Consider the following 25,646-nt stretch of genomic DNA (forward strand, 5'->3'; position numbering starts at 1 on the left):
TTGTTCTTCAGAGCCCTTATGCTGTTTGCGCTGTACTTGGTAGTAGCAACCATGGGGAGCTGATTATTGCATTTTGGCTAATTATACCAGGCACATCTAATAGACTCGGGCCCGTTACAAAGGCACAACCTTGAATGCAGGAGCCATCAATGGCTGGACTGTGGGCCACAGGTGTATGTGTTATGGTAGGGACTGAAGGAGAAGGGGTTTGCTGGAGCCTCCTTTCCTGCATCCTGAATTCTGTGTCTTCTTCTAGGAAGTCTCACCTAAAAGTTACCCTCCAGTACTGCGTTCATGGAGACATGGCCCAGGCACCTAGGCCATTTCTCCATGGCTAGACAGTCTGAAGCCATAGTCCCTGCCACAGATGCATGAGCAGAACTCATGTCTCCCAAGTTCATTACTTTAAAATACAAATCCTTTGTCCTCCAGAAGTGCAGGACTGGGTATGTCTGGAATTACATGAGGCAGGATTCTCATGGTCTACCAAACTGGGGAAACAGCTATAGGTAATAGTATAACATGTCCTCACCTTTACAGAAGAAAACGGAACTCAGAGAGATCAGGCACCTGACAAAAGGACAAGCAAAGAGCGATGACAGCCACCCTCTGAAAGCAGCGCTCTGACTGCCTGTCCACCAGTTCTCTTAGACCCCTCCTGTCCAGATGGCTCACCCTGCCCCCACCAAAGCTTTCTAAGTTTCAAGTTCTTCTTTCCTTCTGAAATCAGGATGATTTTTTTCATCTCACCATTGCAGCCCAGTACTTTGCCTAGGCCCAGAGCGGCTCAGAGCACCACGCTACAGTGAAGTTGGATGTAGAGTTGGAGACGTTGATCCACTAGGTGCTCCCGGAGTGTGGCCCAGTATTCCAACCTCAGCACTCAGGAGGCCAGGCCAGCTAGAATCCAAGAGGCCTTAGTCCATCTTCCTGTAGGAAAAAGGTCACAACTTTGGGGGCCAGCTGGAGTTAGGACTCAGATCTGGATAGAGCAGGGTCATCTTTAGTCACCTATGGAAGCCACTGCCTGTCCAGCCATCTGAGTGAGATTATATTAACTTTCATGTCGGCACTGCCCATTCTCAGGAAAGACATAAGGCCACCAACCCATCTCCTGTTAGGCCTGGAACCCCCTGTGGATGACATCAGCTCTCTGTCTCCACCATCCTGAGTTGCATCGGGCCCAGGGACCTCAAAGTAGAAGTTTTTTGTTGACAGGGACCTGACTCTGGACCGTCCTCAAGAGCACTTCCGGTTTCTCTCCAATTGTGAAAGAATTCCTGAGTCCCTGCCCTTCCGACCCTACTTCCAGTCAAAGGTAGCCTCCTGGAAGAAGCTTCCCTGACCACCCGGCTGGAAAGACCTTCTTTGTGCCTGAAAGACCGAGCTCACCAGTGCATGCTGTTTCAGTCTTTCAACATGTGTGACATTAATTTTTGTACCATATTTTATTCCTTTAAGTTTTAATTGCAATTATTTAAGTTTATGAGAAAATAATAGACTCATAAGCACCGTGAAAAGCTATAAATACCAACGTCAAGAAACCAGCATCGCTAACACCATGTACCAAGGCTTTTATCCTTGGATCTTTGTAAAACTACTCATTTTTCATAAATATAAAAATTGGCTCACACTGTGCATACTGCTTTTAAGCTTTTAAAAGCTTACATCATGAGAGTCTCTCATGTAAATAAATATCCATCCGTGGCATTTGTTTAATGTTTAATAAGTGTAAAGATGTTTCATTATTTAATGACTCCCCTAATGGACACTAAGGATGTTTTTAATTTTTCACTTCCATAAATAGTACTTCACTAAACAGCCTTGGGCAAATTCAATTATTTCCTGGGTATACATTCCTGAAAGTAGAGTCACTGGGTCAAAGGCACATGTATCTTTGAGACTACGTCATCAAGCTACTTGCTCTTTGCTAGCTATCAACCATCCTACAGCAGTGTGTTAGGAAGTCCTCACCTGTTAATTTTGACAGCCTGGATATTTTCATATTTTACAAAGACCTCTTTTTTGATAAAGATTTGATAAAGAAACATTTATGGTAATCTTGTTGCCTTAATTTGCATTTACTTGATTATTCATGTGGCTGGAAATTTTTATATGCTTATCACTCGATTGTATTCCTTCCTGAATTAACTCCTGATGCTTCTTGCCAGCTTTCTATTTTGATATTTGTCTTTTTCTCAATTTGTAAGCTATCTGACATTCTCCTCTTTATCTACATTGGGTAATGTAGCAGGTGACAACAGTAGGCATAAAATAGATTTTTGCTGAAAAAAATGAACGTCTTCATATGTAGGATGACACACCCCACTGAGCAAATATGTTTCCGACTTGTTCTTTTCCTCTCGATTTTGCACCTGGTTGTTTGACATATAAAAATTTTCTTTTTATGTAATTGCATCTTCTGCTTGATGGTCTCTGTCATAAGTGTCAAGGTGAGCAAGGCTCAAGATAATTTTTTTTTAGATCTAGAATCTTTTGAAATGCCTGCATTTTATTAGAAATATTTAACTCTATTTTAGTTTATGACACGAAATTAGAAACCTAACTTTTTCATCTGACTACCTCATTAGTTGGCCTACCACATGGCTTACATGTGCTTTTTTCCCCACATCGACCAGAGATGGGTACTTGGGTATTTACACCCTCAGTGTGTGCACACACAGGTTATGTTTAAATCTTTCCCTACTGTTGCGTCACATTCCCAAGGGTTCCTGCAAAGCCCCGTATTCTTTTAATTATTGAAACGTAACGTAAGTTCTGATACGTGATAGGGCAAGGCCCTCTCATTTTTCAAAATCAAGCATTCCATTTGAGCACCTTCCCAGGTGAACTTTGCAAAGTTTCCCTAAACACTTTGTTAGTGTTTTGATTGGCATTGTGTTAAGTTTATTGATTAATCAGCATCTTTACAATATTAAGCCTCCCCCCTTTGGGCCAGCTGGAAGTATTCTGTCCTTCCTCTGAACTCCCTTAGCACTTTATACCTTCAAAAAAAAAAATCACTTTCTAAACTAGACCCACCCAATTTTTCAACCGTGAAACGTGAGCACTGTTCCCTTCCCTCCCCTCCCCCTGCACCCCATCCAATCAATCCTCAAGTCCCGACAGTGCTGCCTCCTAAATCTCACCCACCTCTGCCTGTGCCCACCACCAGTGCTCCGGGCAGCTGCCATCATTCTGGCCAAGGCCACCACACTGGCCTCCAGCTGACCTCTCTGCTCCACACTGGCTCCTTAGCCATTCCTGGCACTGCATCTGGGATGATTTTCTAAAAGGCAAATCTGACCATGGTAATGTTCCCATAGTTACTCAAGGTACTTGGGCAAGGGCTGAGAAAACAGGTCTACGTGGAGCATGGACCCACCTCCCTTCCAGTTTGTACCTAAGTTCTCTTTAATTCATCACTTTTGTCTTGGTGGTGACCATCAAATATATCACATGCTCTTTTCTACCCCAGGGCCTTCGCATGTGCTGTTTCCTCTGTCTGGACTGCTCTGAGTTCTCCCTGTCCTCTCTGTTTAAGAGGCTGCAGTTTCCCTCACATCCCATATGACTCTATTTTAGTGCTCCTTCCATGTACAATTCCTGTTCAAATCAGTCTCTATGACGATGCGTTAAGGATGATAACAAAAGCACTACTGACGATGGACACTTTTTGGATGTAGCACATGACTCACAACCTACCCGCGCTCCATCTCAGGTGCTTTCCATACACCAGCTTGTGAGACAGATGAGCTTCTTAAGTATTCAGCAGCACTGACAGCAGGTCCGTGTGATACAGTCTTTCGAAATCACCATGGCAAGAGTATTTGCATCGAGGAAACCACTAAATGCTACAACCTAATACTTTTTTATAGCCCCCTTTCCCAGGAGAGCTGGCTGTTGAGCCTTTACCTGCCCAGCCCTGTTTCCATGCATCGTGTCATGCAGTCCCCTCCGCAGCTTTCTGGATAGGCAGCCCATCTTATAAGAAGGGGAAAAGAACCAAGGAGGAAGCAGGAGAAGCCCTGAGTCCAGGCACTCTGAAGCCGGAGTACGGGAGTCCACCTTGCCATGCATCACCGCATCGTAATGTGTTGGAAGATGGCATGCTGCCTGTCTGAGGTGGCGCCAGTACGCCTGGTACCTAGCACGATGCTGAGCTAGGCGGGCACGCTCAGCACATACATTCTCCATGCAGCAGTCCCTCGTGTCTCAGCAGACTGCACACCCACATCCCAACACAACATCTATGATTTCATAGTTACACGGGCTCCGCTCTTGCTAGGGCCTGTGTTTCCAAGATCCATCAACCACAGGCTCCTCTGTTTTGTCTGCAAAGCCCCTGCTTTGCTTTCAGCCGTCGCTGCACTTGTAACTCTTCTGTGAAGCCTTCCTTGACCTCCCCACGTTAGTCACTCCTTGCTCAGCATCCTGACAACTCTCCTTGCTTTTACATCTCTTATGAGACTTAACCTAATTATCATAAACTGAGGCAGCTCTCTCTTCTAGAACTGTAAGCTGCTAGAGGTATACTGATACTCGTTTTGTTCTTTGAGCACAATTTCGACCATGATGTTTGTTCAATGAATATACAAATTCAAAGATTTGCATGTAATTGGTCAGCGGTCCAGCCAAAGTGTGGCTGTCTTAAAGTATAGCCAAGAGTGGAACGTCTGCATCAGAGGAAACTTATATGCACACACACACACACACACACAAAGGAGGAGCTCCAAAGGTCCATAGCCCCACACAGAGTTGAGGTCAGTCTTTATTTCCATAGAGAATTGTGTGCTAGTTGCAACATGCCAGCTATCATAGCCCCCAGCTCCTCACAAGCCAGACCTGTCCTCCATGTCCAAGAGGTGTCTTTGAGGCCCTAGAGAGGCCGGAAGCCCTGTCTGTGAAGAGCGTCCCGCCCCACCTTTCCTGATCACCTCCCATTGCTCTCCTGCCCACCCGCTCCATCTGGTCACACCGGCGTCCTGCCTCAGCACCAGGCTCCTTCCCACTGCTTGCTCTGCTGTCTTGCTGCGCTTTCTGCTGGGGATGCTGCCCTCGCACACACAACCGAATCATGGACTTCCCAGGCACTGCTGCAGTGGAGACCAGTGAGCCAGGCAGAAAACACAGCCCAAAGGAGTCCCATGAAGGAAGTGGAGGAGGGCAGGGAGAGAAGCAGGGAGAGGGGGCAGAATCCCGTGGCTGTTCCTCCCTGCCACTCAGGCACTGCTCACTGGGCCTTCCTCAGAGAGGCTTCCCTGACCATCCTGCGTGAGACACGCCCCTTCCCTCCTTCTCACTCCCTGAAACTGCAGCACCCATTTTCCTGGCCATCCGTCGATCCCTTTAGAATGTAGGCTTCATTAAGTCGGGGGACTTGACTCACTCCCTTCTGCACCCCAGGCTGAAGCTGTGCCTGAGACATGTCGTGAACGCTGCCTGAAATGAGTGAATGAGCCGTGTCCCCTCGGGAGCTAGAGCAGTGACTTGTGGTGACTGCAGCGGACCCTTCCACCTGCCAAAAAATAACCCCTCAGATGTACTTATCCCAGGGGAGCAGAAGTAAAGGAAAAAATGCTAAACAGATCTACCTAAACATGATCCCTCCCACCTACTTCTAATCACTCTCCAATCAGATATGTACACTTTAACATGAGAAGGGAATTGGATTCAAATGAGAATACATCACAAAAAAATAAAAATAGAATAAGTTACATACAACAAAATGGCACTAAAAATGCATAGTATGCCTGATATATTTTCTTGGCTTACCGATTTCTTTCTCTACACCCCTTATTTTCCTTTTCCAAATACGATATCCTACTTGGTCTCCATCCATCATTCTGTCTTTCTATCAACAGCACCTGCTTGTCCTAAGATAATACCCTCACAGTACTCGTCCAAGCACAGGAATTCTCAGTGCCTTCCTTATTTCCAGCCAGAGAAAGTGCAACTACCCTTACAGGGTTTCTGTTTTCTTCGTTGAAATAAAATGGAGATTAAAATATTGATTAGGAGCTCCAGTGGCACAGTCGCTCCTATGGTTTCCTTCCCTCTCTCCCTTATCTGCACTAAGATATGACCACGTTCTGTTAAGTACATGGTCAGCTGTTGATCCACCTCCCAGCCTCCCGTACAAGTCCGTCTCACCTGCTGCCTGTGCACATGGGATTCCCAGAGTCACAGCGTTCCTTGCTCTCTCCTTTGTCCATCCACATCCTCCCCATCCATGAATTGAGTCAGTTTCCCCTTCCTCCTTGAGACCCCATCCCCCTACCCTATCCACACTAAACTCTCGCCTCCTGAAGCTCACAGTCTGTCCACTGGAAACATCACACATTTTATTATTTTTTTTATCTTTTGGTTTTTCTCCGGTACCGGGAACCGAACTCACGACCTTGCACTTGCCAGGCAGGCGCTTTGCTGCTGAGCTAAATCCCCAGCCCCATCACACATTTTAAATTTTCAAATCCTCCAGCTGCCCTGTGCAATATACCACTGTCTCTTCCCAAAGCTTCTAAACTTCCAACAGTGAAGGGGCCGAGTTTTATGCATCAGAAAAAGCGTAGCTACAAAGTAGAATCCCAATAAATACTGGACCAATAGATGGGTTTTAACTTTCATAAAGTTGTAAAATACTTTACACCACTTTGCAACATAATTGGGCCGTTTGCTTTAGTCACTTTCAAGAAGATATATTTACAGCCAACAACTTTGATTGTTTTTGTCTGATTGCTTGGATAGGAGACTGTTCCGGTGTGTTTCCAGCAGAGCTAAATTTGTAAGAGTGTATTTCTGAAATGAGCTGTCAGGCCCATCTTCCAGAGCAGAAAAGTGTTGCTTAAGTAAAATACAAACCTAGAACTGAATCTACATTTCCTTCATTCAATGCCTAGCATGCTGTCCAATTCCTCCCACACTACTGGGAAGACCTCAGAACTTGGAATGGGTATAAAGCACAGAGACAGAACTATAGCAAAGCACTGTTTTTCACCTACCTGTATAAATGAACCTTCCTGGGGCTCCTTTGCAGAACTGTTTGGATTTATAAGATAATGTCACTTCCACTACTCCAGGGATGTGCCGGGGAGGAGTCTGCACTCTGATGGCGTGTGGGGTTATTAGCTGGGGAACACACAGGCAGGGAAATGATACCTATTAGAAGAGCCATCACAAGGACACACTGCGCATGGCCTCATATATGGATCTGGCAATTAACAAGCCCAACTCAGCACCATTATTTATCTTTTAGTAATGTGTTTTACTGATTGCAAAAGTAAAATATATCCAATTCAGAAAATTGTGTAGTTATAGAAACATGGAAAGAAAAAAACATTGCATAACCCGGAGATAACCAATGTTAATATCTGGTGCCTCCAGTACATTTCTATCCTCATGCATCACGGAATTAGAACATGCCTTGGGATAGATATTGTTGTTCTATTTTTTTTTTTTCTATCATAGGGCAAATGTAGCCCTTCTCCAGCATCATTACATTTTTTTCAAAATATAATTTTCACTATCTTTTTTCCCTATTCTTTAATAACGCCATAGCTAAACTTTTTCTAATTTTCCAGAACTTTCTACACTACTGTAGTTAATACTTGTCTTTTTGAGGGAAGAATCTGTCCCCGCAGTGATCATGACTTCCTTGTATTCTTATCCTTTGTGCCTGGCCCATAGTAGGCACTCAGTACAGCGTGTTCATGCTACGCATACTTCAGGAATTAGGCACTGGTCTCCTCAGTACAAAACAATCTTTGGACCAAAGGAAATTGGTCAGGCAAGTTGCCTGGCTTACCTCACTCCATACAAGCATGGTGCCAAACACCACTTGGAGACCATCGAAGAAGTTGTCACCAATGATGATGACCATGGCCCCTCCTGTGGTCCACCCTTCACTGGGGCTAATGGCTTTGATGCAGGGGGTGGCTGCAGATAGGAAAGAAACAGTCAGTTCTTTACTTTACTGATAGAAATTTGGAGTTTGGGGAATGGGCTCTCCTGGAAAGTTAGTCATTCTTACAAGACCGAGTTGACTTGTGTTGACTTCCGGTGTGTTTCCAGCAGAGCTAAATTTTGTAAGAGTGCATCTCTGAAATGAGCTGTCAGGTCCATCCTCCAGAGCAGAAAAATGTTGCTTAAGTAACATTTAAAGTTGGTCATTCTAACAAGATGGAGTTGAGTTGTGTTGACTTTCCATTCATCCCTAATTGGTTGTTGATTTTTTTACCATGTCATTAAAGCCTAATGAGTTGACCAGAATGCATGAAAAAGTGAAACACTTAGCTAATTGTGCAAGGGGTGTTTTCAAAACTCTGTTAGTTTTGCCCATATTTTTATAAGTTGATCACACTCGAAAAGTGTAAATCCCTTTTCTCTCCCCACCTCCTCTGCTCCAAGATGCTAAGATTTATAAGGCCTGGTAATGTGCTAGGGAGAGAAGACAAAGAAAAATCTATCATAGTCAAAGTTGTTGGGGTTTGGGTTTTGGTTTGTGGTTTTTTTTTTTTTTTTTTGTAACTCTATTGCAGGACAATTTCTAATCACTGTCTTCACTTTCTAGGAAGGATTTTACTCCCTTCTTCCACATGTTTGAGGCCTCTGGACTTTACATCCCAACAGGAACCCAATATGGTTTTCAGGCCATAACTAAAGTCAATCCATCACTCCATTTCCAAAGTTGACAGGGTCAAAGGTGGAGGAGAACTTTGGCAGGACTCCAAAAACATGAGCCCCCTTTGAACAGCCAGTCAATCACATCCAATCAGTCAAAAGAAACTCGAGGGGCTCTTAGCTCTGAATTCTGGGATTTTCTTCTCCCCTTTCAGTGCCCACTGTGGGAGAATTAACACCACTCCAAATTCCTTACTGATTCAATCATTTTCCTTCAGTTCATTAATTCCTATTTAAAATGATATGAGATATACTTTAAGGGCCAAGCTGGGGTGGGGCCTGGTGGGCAATATAGGGCACAACGTCACACTCAATACCAGCCTAATTTGGCCTTCCCGTTGTATAAGGTCTTCCAGCACCCGTGAGTCAGAGGAGCGGAAGGAAAGCAAACAAAGGAGATGCAATTTAGTTAGGTTTGCCAGTTATGCTCATCGATAGGCTTTAATTTTTTGGACAACTTGAAGTTTAACAGTTACCAGTATTTCTAATTACTTTAATGCACTTGGAAAACTACCCAGAGCAGCCCATGATTTCTTCTTGTCCAAGCAAACAAAAATCAATTAGTGTCAGTTTCATTCTGCACACTGTTTTGTTTTGCCCACAATCTGTTTAAGAACACAGCTGACACTTATTCATACAGGTCTGGCACTGTAAGGGTCCTGTTTAACTAAGATGTCATAGGCCTACACTCGCCTGAAACACTCGTCTCACACACAAAAAAGGAAAAACACAGAGCAGAATGGAAGAAAATGGGAGTTATAGAGTGCAGAGCCCTGGCTGTGAACTGAGAGTGGCTTACCAAGCAGCAGGCTGTAGCCAGTGTTTACAGCAGTGCTTACGGACACTCACGGTTTTGTGTGCTTTCTGCGCTTGAACACTGAGACGCAGATTTGAAATTCTAACAAGGAACTGCGTGCAGAACTTCATTCATCTCCTGTGCTCAACCCGGGCAGCCCTACCTTCTGACGGGTCGAGCCTTCTCGCCCTCCGTCCGTGCTTGGAGTTGTTATGAACGAACATGTTGTCGGAAACAGCCAGCACGTGTCCGTCCACGTTCACTGTAGTCGACAACACAACCTGCGTTAAGGTGAAAGGGGCGGGCACTGGGGTTAGTTCCACACAAAGTAGTGAACACATCAGAAGTCCCTTTGCCACCCTCGCATGTGACAAATGGGAGTCAGGACAGAACTTGGGAACGGGTCATGCATTTAACAATTCAGCAGACTTTTCTCCTGCTGTAGTTATAGATGAACTTAGCAGAGAAGAGGCAGCCCTGAGTCCATGTGTTGTCATATATTTGTGTGCAAACGCTGCCCCTGTCATCAAGTGGGGGGGAACTGGCCCTCTTCCTGCTGGTTCCAGAAACCAAGTTCCCCATCAAAGGACTGGGCTGTCAATCCCAGTGGGGTCTTGGATTGCAGTCCTAAGGTGCTGGCTGAGCATGCACAATCTGGGAACTAAGATGCAATCAAGGTTGCTGGAAGGTTGAGCTCCAAGCTCAGGAACTGATTCTAGCGTTTGGAACATGTCCTGAGCTCACACTGGGCATGGGGATGCTGGGGTGTCCCCACCCACTAGGGAACAGTGGCAGAGAAGAGCAGACTGATGAGGAAATGATAAGGTTCCTGGAATTCAGCATTGCAAACATGGGACATTTGGCGTCTAACTGGAGGACAGAGGAGGTGGGTGTGGACTCCTGGAAGAGTAAAGATTTGTAGTCGGAACTGAGTCCAAGTCCCTGGCTGCTGCTTCCTAGCATGAAACTGTGGACAAATCATTGAACTCTTTTAAATCTCAATTTTTCTTATCTAAAAATATAAACAATGCTCCCTATCGCACAGCGCTGAATGAGATAAAATGAGAACAAGCTGAGACAACACGTGTCAAGCACTCAGGAGAGTGCTCGGTATATGACGGGTTAGCATGCGTTCTGTCCTATTTGCCTCCCTGCTACCTTGTTGGACCAGTCAGTAAGACAGAGGGAATTCTCCTGTGGTCCAAGCCCCAGAGAAGGTTCTAGAAAGGAAGACAGGGGCCAGGTACTGGCAGTTACATGGCTTGGCCCCTACCCTCAGAGCACTTTGTGGAAGAAAGCAGCAAACAGAACTGTATCAAAATTGAGTTCTGCCATGTGTGCTGAGCATAGGGCATGGAAGAAGTTCCAGGAGGCAGAAGTCAGCAAAGGGGGACAGCAGGGAGCCCATCTACCGTGGACCCCAAAAGCCCACACAGGAGCCTAGTTCTCAGCTCATATCACTTACACATGGTGATACTGTCTGCAAGAAAACACGGTATACATCAGTACAGACCTTTTGAGGAAGGGCATTGAATAGGTACATAATGAGGAAACAAGTTCTAAAAAACCTCTTCCTGCCTATGCCCCAAATGTGATTTGCCAACATTCTATTTGTCATTGTTCTGTCATGCACGCCATATTTTAAATAAAGGAGGAGAGGAAGGGATCAAGTCTATATCATCTATATCATCATCTATATCACTTTCCATTGCTCCATATAAAGATGATGATCATCATAGGTTTGGGAAGTTTTTTTAGGTAAAATTTACATGTACAATTTATACTACTCTCCTCATGTAGAAGAGCATATCCCTCAGAAAGTTTTTTGTGTCCTTTCCCACAAAGCAACACTCTTCACGGCACTTTTCCCACCCCCAGCCAAGGACAGCTCCATGCAGCACCTTTTAACATTTTAAAAATATTTGTGACATTATAGGTTGGAGAGAATCCCTAAGACCCATGAGTCCACAAATCACTCCACGGGCATGATACAGTATGCATGAAATTTTATGTAGACATAAGTTTCAATCATTCAACTCAACAGATAGGCACTGAGCTCCTACTACATGTCAGGTATTATGACAGGGCCTGGGGATTCAAAGAACAATCTTAAAGGAACCTCAGTTGTCACTCAGAAAATTATCACCCATATAATTGCTCACAATTCAAGGGATGCAGCCTGTCTAGTTCTGGGTCTGTTTTCAATTGCGTCCATGTTAACATGTTCGCGTCTGTGAAAAGTCCTAGATAGTTCCTATCAAGCAGTGGCAAGCATAAAAGGGAGACATCCATCACTCCCAGCAAGCACACCAAGGCACGAGTTCTTATCAGAGTGATTGTAGCAAAGTACAAGATCATGTCACAGGCAAAGGGAGAGACTGGACCACGTAGTCACGGGGTTACAGTGAACATGGATGTTAAGAAGCATCACCTGTGTATATATTTATCCTCTGATAGTAAGAGGATATATGGGGAAGGAAGAGGAATCACAATTATCTGTGTGAACGGACCTGGCTGTTGTCTCTGGAAAACAAAACAAAACAAAACAAAAGTTCCAAAGAACACTGAGAGCCTGTGTCAGGCGTTAGTGGTTAACTCGCTGTCCTAGGCACACGGCAAGGAGGGGAACCCCCGGCTTATGTGACTGCGAGGCACCTTCTCTGGGAGACAACTCTAATTCGTTGCACAAGCTTCTTGTCATGCAGCCTGCTAATGCTCCCCATGCCTTCCTGCCACAAAATATGGGGCTCTCACGAGCCAGCAGATTTCATCATTGTCCATTTGGGTGGAGTGAGACTTAGTTCCAAAGTGAACATTTCCCGAATGACATACCCTGGTGGTTCAGATGCACTTCATTATTTCCCATTAACAATGGAAATAAATTTTAATCTCTTGCTGGCTAGTTCTGGCCTCTCGTGACAGCAAGGGAATTAACCTGAATTATTTCAGTGTCCGCAAAATTTATTACAAGATTTTAAATTATGTCCAAATGTATGTGCAGCACATGTGTGTATATACACACATATATAAGTTTTTAGCTCAAGTTCTAGTTTTTCATATTCCAAATATCTTAGGCTATGAGGTAGCTAAGAGCCTGCCAATTAAACTGAATTTGCAAAATGCGATGGTTTTAATTCACAAACTCCATCACACAAAATCAGACGTGTCGGGCTGTTGTTCTAGTACGTGGAAACGCTTACTTAGATGGTGACTTTTAGAGTCATTTTCTCTGCTTCTGGAAGAATCCACTACATTATGGAGGTGAGGATACATTCAGTTCAGTCAAAGCTTCGAATTTAACTTCCCTCACTGTTTTCTGATGAATGATGACAACACTGATATTATTCTATTCAGAGAAGTTAAAATTACTGAATTTTTAAGACCAAAGGAAGTGGAATGTGCATTCCAACATCATCTCACTCCCAGGCCTTCCCCTTCCACAAGCCAACTTCTTTCCCCTAGTGAGTATTTCCTGGGTCATGAAGGCTGACCCTTTCCATCTGGAATCAATCAGTCAACCCCTGACAACTTCCTGAAACACCTCACTCCATTTCCTGTTCTCTCCCCCTTCTCGCTTTCCCCCTGGTTTGCTTCACTCTTCAAAACTGCAGGCCACAGCAGCTTAATGTTAGAGGGTCAGGCACAGTTAGACTCCAAAACACTACACAAGGACACCTTTGACCTTCAAAAATCTTTACATCTTAGCTAAACAAATCAAGGTCAACATTTCTTACCATTACCTTGTTAACTATTTGTATGTATCTTTACCAATGGTCCTCTGGTCATGTAGCCATCAATACCACTTGTTCTTCTAAGATCATAAACTGACCTGCTTAAAAAGTAGCAAATTTAGTGTGTATAAAGGGTGGCATTTGGAGGTATCTTCAACTAAAAATCGCCAGCCTTATGACAAATATATGGAGCGGATTCTGTACAAAAGAACTTCTATGCCTCATGAGTGGCTCCTAAACCTGATACCTCGTCTTTTCTAAAGCTGTCAGACACTCTTGGCATTGCCATTCTGCTGGCACAGCCTGAAAGAATGCCAATTAGGAATACAGATGTCCATAATTTGTGAGGGATGGACCCCGGGTTTTGCTGCTGACACTAGTGACAACTTTCATTTATTTCTCATAGTTGATATATCTGTATTGCAGCTCATAGCTCCAACAGCAAACCCTGCAGATCTCAGTACTAAGTCATTGTAGGTGACAGCTTTCCTCAGTGGATACCTTTTGATTCCACACAAAAGCGACTAGCAATTCACTCACAGTGAGATACCTTTAAGCCAAGTTTCCAAGAAAGAGGTGTCAGGATCAATTGAAATTGCTTGCATTTTTAAAAGTGAAAGTAGTCTTTGCTAGTCCTTATTTTGTTTTGATCGCGGTCTCTAATTTTTTTATGAAGCCAGCTCAATAAATACAGACCGAGTGGGGTGTGGCCATGATAGGTTTCGCTTTGAGTCTTTTAACTATAAAGCAGTGTTTGCGGAAAGAGAAACCCATATGAAACGTTTGTATCTCCACTTGGAAAGTACAAGAAATTTTTGGGAAACACAATCTATAAGTATGTTAATGGTCTGCTAAAAATACTCACGAAAACTGATTGGCTTTCTCAAATTCTGTTTTTCATTACCCAAAAGTTCTCCCACATCTCTCACCCTAATAATTTATACAAAGCAGGAGCTGAGTTGTAAAGAGCTCTTTCCTGCTCATAAAAGGCCACTGTGGGAGGGACCTTTAGGTGGACACATGCATTAATCTGCCCATACAGTTAATTTTCCAGTAGTGCAGTGGTTTCTTTGGTAACAGAATGATGGAATGTGGTAGGGATCTCTTACTAAGCTAACTTATGCCCACCCCTGGGTAAAGCTCACACCCAACACTGGGATGTCTTTGGGTTTTTGAGACACCACTTTTTGTGTGGTTGGTTTTATTTATCCTTCTCAAAGTTCTTACTGTATGATTTAGTTGAGTTACTTAGCCAGAGGAATGGCCAGCTCACTCTCTGCTTCCTGTTCGCCTTTATCAGCTCATACCCAGGTGTCCCTACGAAGACCCCCACGTCTCACACGTGGAGGGTAATAGAAGAAGTCAGCATGAAAAATGTGGGGAATGACTAGATGCTAAACGATCTTCTCTCTGAAACAGACGACAGTTCCATTGTCTGGAGTCAGTAGGGAATAATTACGTTGGTCACAAACCTCCACGTACACATCAGCACCCTTGCTCTGAAATCACACCAAATTCTTCCATTAGTCAAACACGGGTTCCTGCCATTCCAGCGAGGGTCATACACCACCCAGCTCAATGTGGGGCCTCAGTAAAGCTATCGCACACAGCATTTATAGCACACTCAATATCAAGACGCTCTGATACCATACTTATGAACATGCATACACCCAGCTAAATAAAATGGTCTTGAAAATTCCTGCTACTTTGCCAAGTGTGGAAAAAAATCTTTATGACATTTTACATCTGGAAATGGAATTAAATTCATGATGTGCTTTCCCCTTATAACTATTCAGTTGCTATATATGTTATTTCAGCTTTCCCCAAGCATAACTGCTATGTGCGATTTTATTTTCCACCTGTAAAAGGAGGAAAGAGACATTGAGACCATTAAAACGACAGAGAAAATCAAGACAGACTTCTGGCCACGGTGGGCAACCTAGTGAGAAGAAATACATATTGGCTTTTTTAATGCACTGGTTAATTCTCATAATGGAGAGGAATCTAATGACACAATGGTGTCTAAGCTTTCATTAATTCAACCCAGGTTAACAACAAACAAATTGGCTACTGAAATTTGTTTCTTCCTGTCACTTTATTCAGGTATATTTTCAAGCCAGATTTAAAGCCTAGATTATTTTTTAGTTATTGGATTCCACAGTCTCCAAATTGTCTTTAAACACATTCCCCACATGCATGGATTTTGTCATTTAAAGAAAAACAAAAAAGAATTCCCAGAATCCTTAGCAATAGTGGTTGTTTCACATTCTGTAAGGCTAAACTTTCTGTTCAGTGAACTGTCAAGACCCAAACAGGAGAACACAAAGTTGGTTGTCATGGAGACAGACAGCGGGCTTCCTAGGATTGGTCGCACCAAGGGAGGAGGGGCCTGGCATCAATGGTACAACTCCTGGGGAGATACTTTCTTAAGTAACTGGATAACGCTATGTTGCAATGAGTCAATGAATATTTTCCCCTGCTGTGGTATTGGGGGTTGAACATGGGCACTTGGCACTGAGCTACATCCCTTGCTCTTTTCAAAAATCTTGTTTTGAATTTTGAGAAAGAATCTTGCTAAGTCACTATGTTGCTCAGGCTGGGCTAGAACTGATCCTCCTGCCTCAGCTTCCCAGAGTGTTGGGATTACAGCCATGTGTCACCACTCCCCATCGGCACTGGGTATGTACGGAGTCTCCCAGGCACTGTGCTATACTCACTGGAGACTTACAGGAAACACTGCTACTGCCGGGGGCAGCTTGCCATGGAGCTGATGAAGCAGAACAAAATACCAGACATAATCAGAAAATATTCCTGTTCAGTACTAGATCATTGAGGACTAAGCTGTGTGACCACTGAATACCCCAGGGGCCAAAGGTGAGAAGAGTCAGCCAGAACTGAAAGCAGCAGTAGACATTTTCATCGGGAAAGCAAACGTTGACATAGGCCTTGAAGAACTGAAAAAAACTGAGTTACACAACTTGAAGTGATGGAGAGGGCTTTCTGGTACATTTTAAAAGAAAGTGCAGTCAACAGAACCTTGAGTCATATGCCTAAGAACTGCCTGCCAGCATATTTTGGCAACTTGTGCTTTGGGATGAACCTCTTAGAATTTGCTTTTGAAAACCCAGTTGAATATACAGTGATGTCTTGTAAATCATCATGGCACTGCGGAAGCCTGAAGTTCATTCATATGCCTCACCACTCTGAATCTCCCTTCATCTCAGAGGTCAGAGACACTGTCCTCTCCCTCTTTTCCTTCCCCTGCGTCCACTGCTTTTCCCGCCTAAAGTGCATGCCAAAGGGAATGCTACGGACAAGGGCAGAATTTCACCAGCAAAACTTAGGGAGCCTCAGAGGGGGCCATATAATACATCAGATGCCGTTCCCTGGCTCCACCATGCTCTTTCTCCAAACTCCTCTATGAGGACCTCAAGAACCACCTGTCACCCATCAGCAATCAAAAGCACATCGACCCAGGAGCAGTTAAGCAATCCATGCGTTCTTGTTGCCGAACGAAGGGAGCTCTGCATTCCAGAAAGTTCTGCATCTTGCTTCGTAGCAATGGATTCAGGGGTAGAGGCTGAGCACCAGATTTGGGCCCCCTAAAAATATGTGAGCATTTCAGCCTTGCTTCTACCTAGCTGGAGTTTTCATATCCTTTCATAAAAGTTATTTGTGCAGCTCCCTGTTTTCCTGTCTCTCCCTTTGCTCTCATAAAAAACTCAAAACACATTTTCTACGTGAGTCCATCCAAATCTGTATCACTCTGGTTCCTGTCCCCATCTGAGACACCAGAAGTCCAGGGAGGAAAGGCAGAAGGTTGTATCATCAGAGAAAAGCCTGAAGGAGCTCACAGGCAGCCCTCAGACCCTCAGAGGGTTTTCCCCTAACTCCAAGGAGATAATTATTGTTACTTAACATGGACTATCTGGTTTGTTTCACCACTGGATAATGGACTCACCTGTTGATCAGAGAGACCATAAGTCAAGTGATTTTCATTATGTGCTTTAAACGTGCTGCTCAGTAGCAGAGCAACTTTCCAGGGGTGGGTGAGATCACAGAGCAGCTGGGGCGGCTCTCAAACCGAGAGATTTGAACTGAAGAAACCTGCAGGCAGCTGGTGCTGTATTAAATTTTTACCATTTGGAGTTAATTTAAACTCTCGTTTCCCTCTCCAACGGGTGTGAGAGAAACAGTCAACGTTTTTTATTTAAGGAAAATAGATGGTGGTGCCATTAAAAAGTTTTATATAAGAGCTGGGGGTTTAAAAAAAAAATCATAAGGGGTTGTTGGATGGATCTTGGCCCTGCTCCAAGACATGAGTAGCCGTGCCCTTTGCTCCCACATCGCTTAGTAAAACAGGCTCGTGGCGAACACCCAGCTGTGGGGACGAGGTGTCTCTGTCATGGGCATTAATTTCCCCATCGTTCTTGCGCAATTGTGGCATGGCATGTTGCAGGAACGGGCACAAGGCCTGTCACGTGGTCCAGCTGCCCCCTGGAGGTCAGCTAGTCAGTCCCCACCCAGAAAGATCTATGTCCTTGGTTCGCTTCTGTGCCACCTTCCATTCCCCTCACTTTCTCAGAACTCCGACAGACCCGCAGGCCTGGTCTCATTGAGTACCAACGCTTCCTCTCAGCTGCCCTTCATCCCTCAAGATGCTTCACGCCAATTCATCCCGGGTGTGTGCGCAACCTGTTTCCAACCAAGCACCCATCTCTCGCTCCACTTGGCCCAGAAATGCTTCCCCCTCTAAAACACCCGGGTCCGCCCACTCCTGTTGCCATCTTCTCTCTTGAGGCTGAGGATGGCAGGACCTTTGCATGGTCCTCCCTGCTCCCAGTTTCTGTCCAAATGAAAAATGACGATTTTGGTAGACCCAAGTGAAAAAGGGAGTCATTTAAAGGGTGAATTTAAGACCACGGAGTTACTCAGAAAAGCTCAGTAAATGGGGGAAGAATTTTTATCCTAATTTCAAGCAAGCTCTACATTGGAATGAAAGGGCCCATTAAAAATGATTAAGGGGTTGACATGTATTCAGGTTAGCAATGACAGAATGACTGAATGTAAGAGCTGGAGCTGTTCATGGGACAGGAAATACCCCAGGCCTCTGCAGTGATCACGTCTTCTTTAATCAGTCCTCTTCGGGCAGCAGGTAAGACCCTGGTACTCAGGACCCTGAGTATCCCAAGCGGAAGTAAAACATCAGCTGACAGTAAGGAAATACCCCAGGCCTCTGCAGTGATCACGTCTTCTTTAATCAGTCCTCTTCGGGCAGCAGGTAAGACCCTGGTACTCAGGACCCTGAGTATCCCAAGCTGAAGTAAAACATCAGTAGAGGATGATCCAGAAGGCACGGAAGACCATTTGGGAGAGCAGCCACGCTTGCTATTATTCCAACAGGTGTATCATTTCACTCCACACCATTCACACTTCATCACACTGCTGAGTTCCAACAGGTACTGTCTCCACGCGGGTCTTTGAAGACCACAGAGAAGCAGGCCTATGCTATGCACATCACTTGTTTATTCTGTTTCCTCTGCCTCCTCATCCCCTACCCGCAGAGCCTGCTGGGTAACACTGTTGGGTGGGTGGATGATGGGGCAAGAGCACTGCTGTTTTCCCCAAGACCGGAGCAGACCCAGCCCCCTACCTCTGACACTGAGTGAGCAACCACAAGTCCTAAGCCGCTGTCAACTCTTACTGTTTCTTAGAATGCAAATGTGGGAAATGACATTGTGCCTGACTGCCTTTTCTTGGCTTAATTTTCATCTGGATTTTATAAGTGCCCACTCTCTATCCCTACTGCAGAGAAATAAAGAATGGGGTTCATTATGACTTCACGGGCTGCTCAGCTTACCCTGTATATAAATATCTTTTCCTTTCCTTCATGGAGCTGTTACTCTAAGTGTTTCCTCTCATTGTTCCATTTCAAGAAGTGATTTTTCTACATGGGTGATCGTAGATTTAGATACTTTGGAGGTCCTGGGAATCTTAGCTTTTCCTTCCCTTTTCCTTTTTCACTCTTAGATATTCATTTAATAATTCACTGAGCCCTATAGAGTGCCTGACAGTGTGCTAGGTGTTGGAGACTAATACAAAAATAAATAAAATCCCATCATCCTCAAGCAGCATGCGGTTTCTTGAAGAGACAAACAACAATTTCCAGACAGTGTGACAAGCGGCAGAGCAGAGTCCCTGGAGAATGGCACGGAGGCACAAACAAAGGAGCAAACAGCTTTGCTGGGAGAGTCAGAAAATGCTTCCCCAGGGAGGAGACAGGCAGGTGTGGTCTTGAAGCACAAGGAGTTGCAACTTAAAGTGGACGAAGGGTCCTCAGGCAGAGGGGTGAACATGTGCAAGGCTCCGAGATGGAACAGAAACCAGGGGAGGCTGGCGGGAGCTTCCAGGGATGGGTGTGGCAGAAAAATTGCCTGGTCTGAAGATACTAAAAGGGTCTTCTCAACTGTATCTTTAAAAATCTGAGCCCTGTGTCCCCAGCCAGTAGATATATTCAAGACATGTTGTAAAAGATAACTTGGCATTAGCTGAGAATGGATTAGATAGGGAAGGAGCAGAAGGGACCTTGGTAATTTTTCAGCAGGGAGAGATAGATTTAACAGATACTTAGGAGGAGGAAGAGACACTGAAACAATGAAAGAAGAGGAAATGAATCAGGGAGTGAACACTGAGTTCCGTTTTGAGTATGTGCTCATTAGTCATCCAAGGGAAAATGCCCAGGAGGGAGGCAGAGCTGTACGCTTGCAGCTCCAGAAGTCTGAGGATATGGATCCAGGAATCATCTGGGGACAGATGGCATTTGAAGCCCAGAGCGCCAGTGAGGGATCCGGTAAAGGGGCAAGTGGACAGATTTCCACCACGAAGGGGTAACTTACTTTGAGGATGTCCACTGGGTGTTAGATGGACTTCATGTCTTTAGATCAGGGCCTGTGGAATCCTAACTGATGTTTTCAAAAGTCTGGGGAACCTCTTAAATGGTAAGCAAAACTTTTAGCAGAGTTCCTTGTTGGAACAAAGACTATAACTTTTACCAGATTCTCAAAGGAATTTGGAGTGCATGTGCACACACACACACACACACACACACACACACACACACACACATGCACACACACACTATAATTAATATAATACAATATTATATAATATTTTAAAAATCCTATGATACTTAAAATTTAAACAGAATTAGGGATCGGTTTGGGCTTCAGGCTGTACTTTACATAGTCATTTTGGTTTTATTTGATCATTTTTTGGACAAAGAGTTCAGGTTTCACCACTCTTTGTGGAACGGGGAAAAGCTAAGGGCAACAAAGAAGGGTTCATGTGGTTGGGTTCATGATATTGTTAGAAACACTTGTATTTCTGTTCTGTTCAAATCAAATCCTCACAAAGTAATTCTTCATATTAAATTTATGTCTGATCACATAATAAAAGTAATGAACTGAAGTAATCGTCTACATGGTTAACAGTGATACTATGCTCGTGGTTCTGAATGAGATGCATATTCCAGGAATTCCTAACAGTTACTGTCCCTTCAGATCCCTCTCATCACCACCATGATGAACTACTGTCTCTGGTTTGGTTCATACTTGAAATTGGATGTAAGTCTCTTAATCTGGCACTATAGGAAATAGTCAATCCTGTTATATCATAGCCTTCTCTACGAGAAAGAGCTTTCAACAAAGGTTAGATTTTAATGGAATATGAGTACAATATGAAAATTGCCAATTCTTTTGTACATCCAAGAACACTATCAACAAATAAAAGATAACCCATGGAGTGGGAGAAGATATTTTGCAAGTTACATATCTGATAAAAGCCCAGTATCCTGAATATATGAAGAACTCTTGCAACTGAACAACAGCAAAAGAAATAATTCATTATAAAAATATGCACAGGATTCAAATGGACATTTCTCCAAAGAATATATATAAATAAGCAATATGTACATGAAAAGATGTTTAGCACCATTAGTCATTAGGAATAAACAAATCAATACCACAATTAGATACTGCTTTACCCCATAAGATGGCTAAACTTTCTTGTCTTGAAACAGAAAATCACAAGTGTTGATAAGGAATTAAAGAAGTTTGTGCCTTCACACATGACTGGAAAGAACAGCAAATGTGAAAAATAGTTTGGCATTTGTGGGGAACAGTGGAGCCATGGCTGAGCCAGAGGCGAGCCATGTAAACAAGCTGTTGGGACTAGAGCAAAACCAGTCCAGTAGATGTTTGACCTTGGTGTTCCTCCCCTTTAACTACAGCACAGGCAGCTCTGAGCATGTTTCACTTTCAGTGTTCTCAGCAAAACACTGAGACCTTCCTTTTTGACACTTTTGCTTACTTCCCGTTTTTACTGTATATAAATAAAGATGCAGACCATGTTGGGTTGTCACTGCCTCTCTATCAGAGAGGTCAAGTCTCACCCGGTCCTGGCTTTCCTTTCAGTACGTGTCTAGTTTTCTCTTAATCTCCCGTCACCCCCTTTCAGGACACTGCTGGCTTTACAGGTCACGGCAGGCAGTACCTCAAAAATTTAATGATAGAGTTACCACATGATCTAGAAATTCTACTTGTAGTTGTATTCCCAAGAGAATTAAAAATCCATGTTCACAAAAACAACTTCTGCATAAATATGCAAGAAAGCAATATTAACAACTGCCAAAAAGTGGAAACAACCAAAGTGTCTATTAACTAAATAATGGACAAACAAAATGCAATATATACAAGAGAATATTATTCAGTCATAAAAAGCAATGCAGTACAGATACATGCTACAACACTGACAAACTTTGGATGCCTTATGCTAAGTAAAAGAATTTAAACAACAGAGGGTACATATTGTAGGAGTCTATCTACATGGAGTTTCCAGAGTAGACAAACTCATAAAAAGAGAAAGTAGTCTAATAGTTGTTGGCAGCTGAAAACAAGAATTAGAAGGCATGGAGCAAGTTTTTGGGGTGATGAAATGTTCTGGAATCAGATAGTGGTGATGGTTATGCAACATTGCAAATGTTCTAAAAGCCACTCAATTGTGTATCTCAGAGTGGTTAAAGTGGTGAATTGTAATGTTACATGAATTTTACCTCAACCTCAATAAAAAATGCAAAACAAAATTGCCGGTTGATTTAGCTTTACCCTAGAGATAATAATCACAGAATCCACAAACCTTTTTATAGTGTTCTTCATCTTTGCACAAGTCAGATATGTTCACATAGGATGAGAATTTCTCCTCATTTTGATCTCTACAATATTTATTCTAAGCCAGTTAAAAACTCAGACACAAGGAAAAACTCACTTGGGGAAGAACAGAAGTAGTAGATGCAATGGTATTATGCATTAGTTCGGGGAATGTATTTGTAAAATTTGGGAGAAGTAAAATAATAAGGCATTGCATTACAGGCTCTGCACATTTGTAAAAGTATTCCACCTTTAAAACCCTGCATGTGGTAGTAAAGAACAGGGTGAAATAAGGAATCCACACTGCCTACTTCTTGTCACTGTCTATGCTTCTTCCAGAAATGAAGCAGTTTCACTTCTTGTGGCACTCTGGGATTCCTTAAACATTTCACTCCTCTTTGGACTAAAATTATTTAATTTTGTGTCTGAGGTTCGAAGCCCAGTGAATTTCCATTGCATATAACGTTGCTGCCTGACTCCCAGGAAGACGGCTTATGTCTTCATTTGTCTTTCTGTCACACAACAGGGTGATAGAAAGAATCTGCCTGGTAAAGAGCACGGACTCGACTTTTTTTAAAAAAGGTATCCTGTTGATAGAGTTAAATATAATACAACTATAACAAAAAGTATCCTGGACCCAACAAGATAGTTGGATAACTACAAAGTGGTTAATAAATAAATAAATAAAAGGTTTTTTTTGTTTTTTTTTTTTTCAGAATAACTCTCCCTGGCTTCATGGATGCTCATCTCCCCTGTTAATTCTGTCTTCTTTCCTGATGCTGGGAACAGAACTCAGAGCTTTGCCTGCTAGGCAAGTGCTGCACCACCGAGCGTGTTAACTCTTGAGTGGCTCGGTTCCTAAAAGCCTCTCTGCCCTTGGTCTCACCACAGAAGTTTGATAAGGGACTGGCAGGACCAGACACATACTTTACGGTGTCCCGTGCAAAATGAGCACACACCACTCCTTGTTCAAAGACTAAGAATTTCAAGAAGGCAACAGCAAAGCATAAACTCAGCAGCTACAACATGTCACGCACCTATGCTGTGGGGGAACAGAGTTTGATGACCAATCTCCCAGAGACACCACCTTCTTTCTGGGACGGAGGATCAGACAGCTAACCTTCCAGAACCTCACTCCTCACCCTGAAGCATGAGGCTTATCATCCCACCTCTGCCTTGCAGGTAGAATTTTTCTAAGTCTCAAGCTCCATGCCATTGTTTAGCATGTTCTCCATTTTTCTATGGAGAAGGAGGTGCCACACGCTCAGTATGGGATGAACGGCAGGAAAGACATTTGGTGAATTACGTGTGGGTCCTTTGGAGCTTCGGGAAGAGGGCTGAGTAGGGCTGCACTTGCTGCTGCTCCTACTCGACACCCCTGCCTTGCTCTGTGTTTTTATTAGCCCGTCTCTTCAGTACATCAGTGGCAAGGGTGATGAAACCGGTGGCAGATTTAACTGCCAGGCAGCTGGGTCACCGTCCCGTGGGTCTTGTTGTCATGCTGCGGTCTTAAAGTGACCACGGCTGCTGGGCCTGCTGCTTTCCAACAGGCTCGGGGAGAGACCACTGAATAGTTAATCAGTGGAGAAGGAAGACAGAGGCTGTTGCTTGCAGAAAACACAGAGAGGCGGCTTTGAAAACTCCCAAGGTGGCTGAATATCAAGAACACGGTTCCTGCTGTGGGCAGCTGTGTGTGCAAGGGGCAGCCTGAGGGCTTAAAATCAAATCTCCAGCACGGGCTGGTGCCTTGCCCCATGGGGCTTTGGCAATGGAAGCAGCAAACCTAAACACTACAAAACGAAGAACCCCTCGGTCCTGGCAGAGGAGGGCTGCCATGTGCAGTCAGCTTTTGTATTGCCAGTGGTATCCGCGAGTAGCAGTTTTGCGGGGTGAAAGAGAAGAGGGAGCAGAGGAGAGAGAGCAAGATGACTTATTTATTTAACAGGCAAGATCTGTAGGGTCCCTTACCTGAAACCGTCTCATGTCTCTTGGGTTTCCTGCTGTTTTCAAACAATTCTGATTGCACTTGAGGAAAAATTTTAAAAAGAATCTGCAAAGAGAAAGCAATGTGTTACATTTTTTCAGTAAACATTTTTTAAGGGAGACCTGTATCTGCATTCGATTAGATTTGATGTGAAGAGCGATTGTATTTCGGGTCTGGGGAATTTCAGCCAGCCTTGCCTGGGAAGGAACATAGCTGACCCTCTGCAATTTGCAAGTTTGAGTGTTTTCAATCGCAAGCCCAGCGCTCCCTTCTCCGTCACTGTGGGGGATTGTTAAGCAGTTCACAAGCGGGGCTCTGGTTTGTACACCGGCCTGGAGTTTGTACAGCGCTCGCTCTGCAAACACAGGCTTCAAACACACCAGTGACCCCTACTGTACAGAAAGTCTTGCTCCGGGATGAAAAGTGGCAGGACACGGTCCAGACTCCCAGGGTTCCTTGGTGTGTGGCTCTCCACTGGCCACACACCCCTGCCTACACCTGAAGGCGGCCTGAGGCTGTCAGCGAATTCTACAAAATGGGAAAATGGTATGTGACCATCCAAAGAGCAAATCAGCTGGGCAGGTCCACACTGGGTGTTTATGACTAATGACAAGTATGAGTCTTTTTCAGACCCTCTACAGACTATCCAGAAAAACACAAAGGCTCCAAACCACAGTCGGAGCCTATCATTTACAAGACATACATTTTGAAGTCCATATTCTCCTAAAGGGTCTGTTTAATTTTAAAGCTGGGTATCTTGAATCACAAGACATCAATGAAGGGGAAAAAAAAAATGGCAAAAGTGCCCTTTACAGCGATTCACCTAACTCCAGTTTGAAATTTTGTTTCAAAATCCAGTAAGTTTTTCATTTATTTTGCTTGCAGAGTCCTTTCCCTTAAAAAGAAAAAAAAAAAAAAAAAATCCAGCTTTTGCAGTGTTAAAGTCCCAGGTGAGCTAGGCCTATTTCCCTTTCTGTTACTATGACAACGAAATTTTACCGCAGTCCCTAAGTCCCTTCAGAACTCTCACATCCATGCCTTGAATTAGAACTTTAAAGGAAAAGATATACATTTTCCCCGGGATTTACCAACAAAACTAAGTAGAAATCAACAATGCTTCTGAAAATTCTATTTTAAAGCATCAGCTGGTGAAACGCTCTCGTCGTGAGCTTCTGTTTATTTTCATTTTCTAACAACCACACAAAAGAATTAAAGAGAGCTCCAATTAACTGCATGTGTCACTGGAAAAAAAT

General features: G+C 43.8%; 1 protein-coding gene across 1 annotated transcript in view; it reads right to left on the bottom strand.

Annotated features, from left to right (window-relative positions):
* The window catches only part of Ebf2 (early B-cell factor 2), a 185,626-nt gene that overhangs the window by 29,643 nt on the left and 130,337 nt on the right, over positions 1-25,646 (bottom strand). The window contains exons 7-10 of the mRNA XM_005373722.2: positions 24,378-24,459; positions 9,639-9,756; positions 7,805-7,935; positions 7,002-7,128 (exon numbers count right to left, since the gene is read on the bottom strand). Coding sequence (XP_005373779.1) covers positions 7,002-7,128; positions 7,805-7,935; positions 9,639-9,756; positions 24,378-24,459 — 458 coding nt within the window. The remainder of the gene's footprint in view (positions 1-7,001; positions 7,129-7,804; positions 7,936-9,638; positions 9,757-24,377; positions 24,460-25,646) is intronic.

The sequence above is a fragment of the Chinchilla lanigera genome, unplaced genomic scaffold (genome assembly GCF_000276665.1).
Source record: "Chinchilla lanigera isolate Chin_1 unplaced genomic scaffold, ChiLan1.0 scaffold00002, whole genome shotgun sequence".
NCBI lineage: Eukaryota > Metazoa > Chordata > Mammalia > Rodentia > Chinchillidae > Chinchilla > Chinchilla lanigera.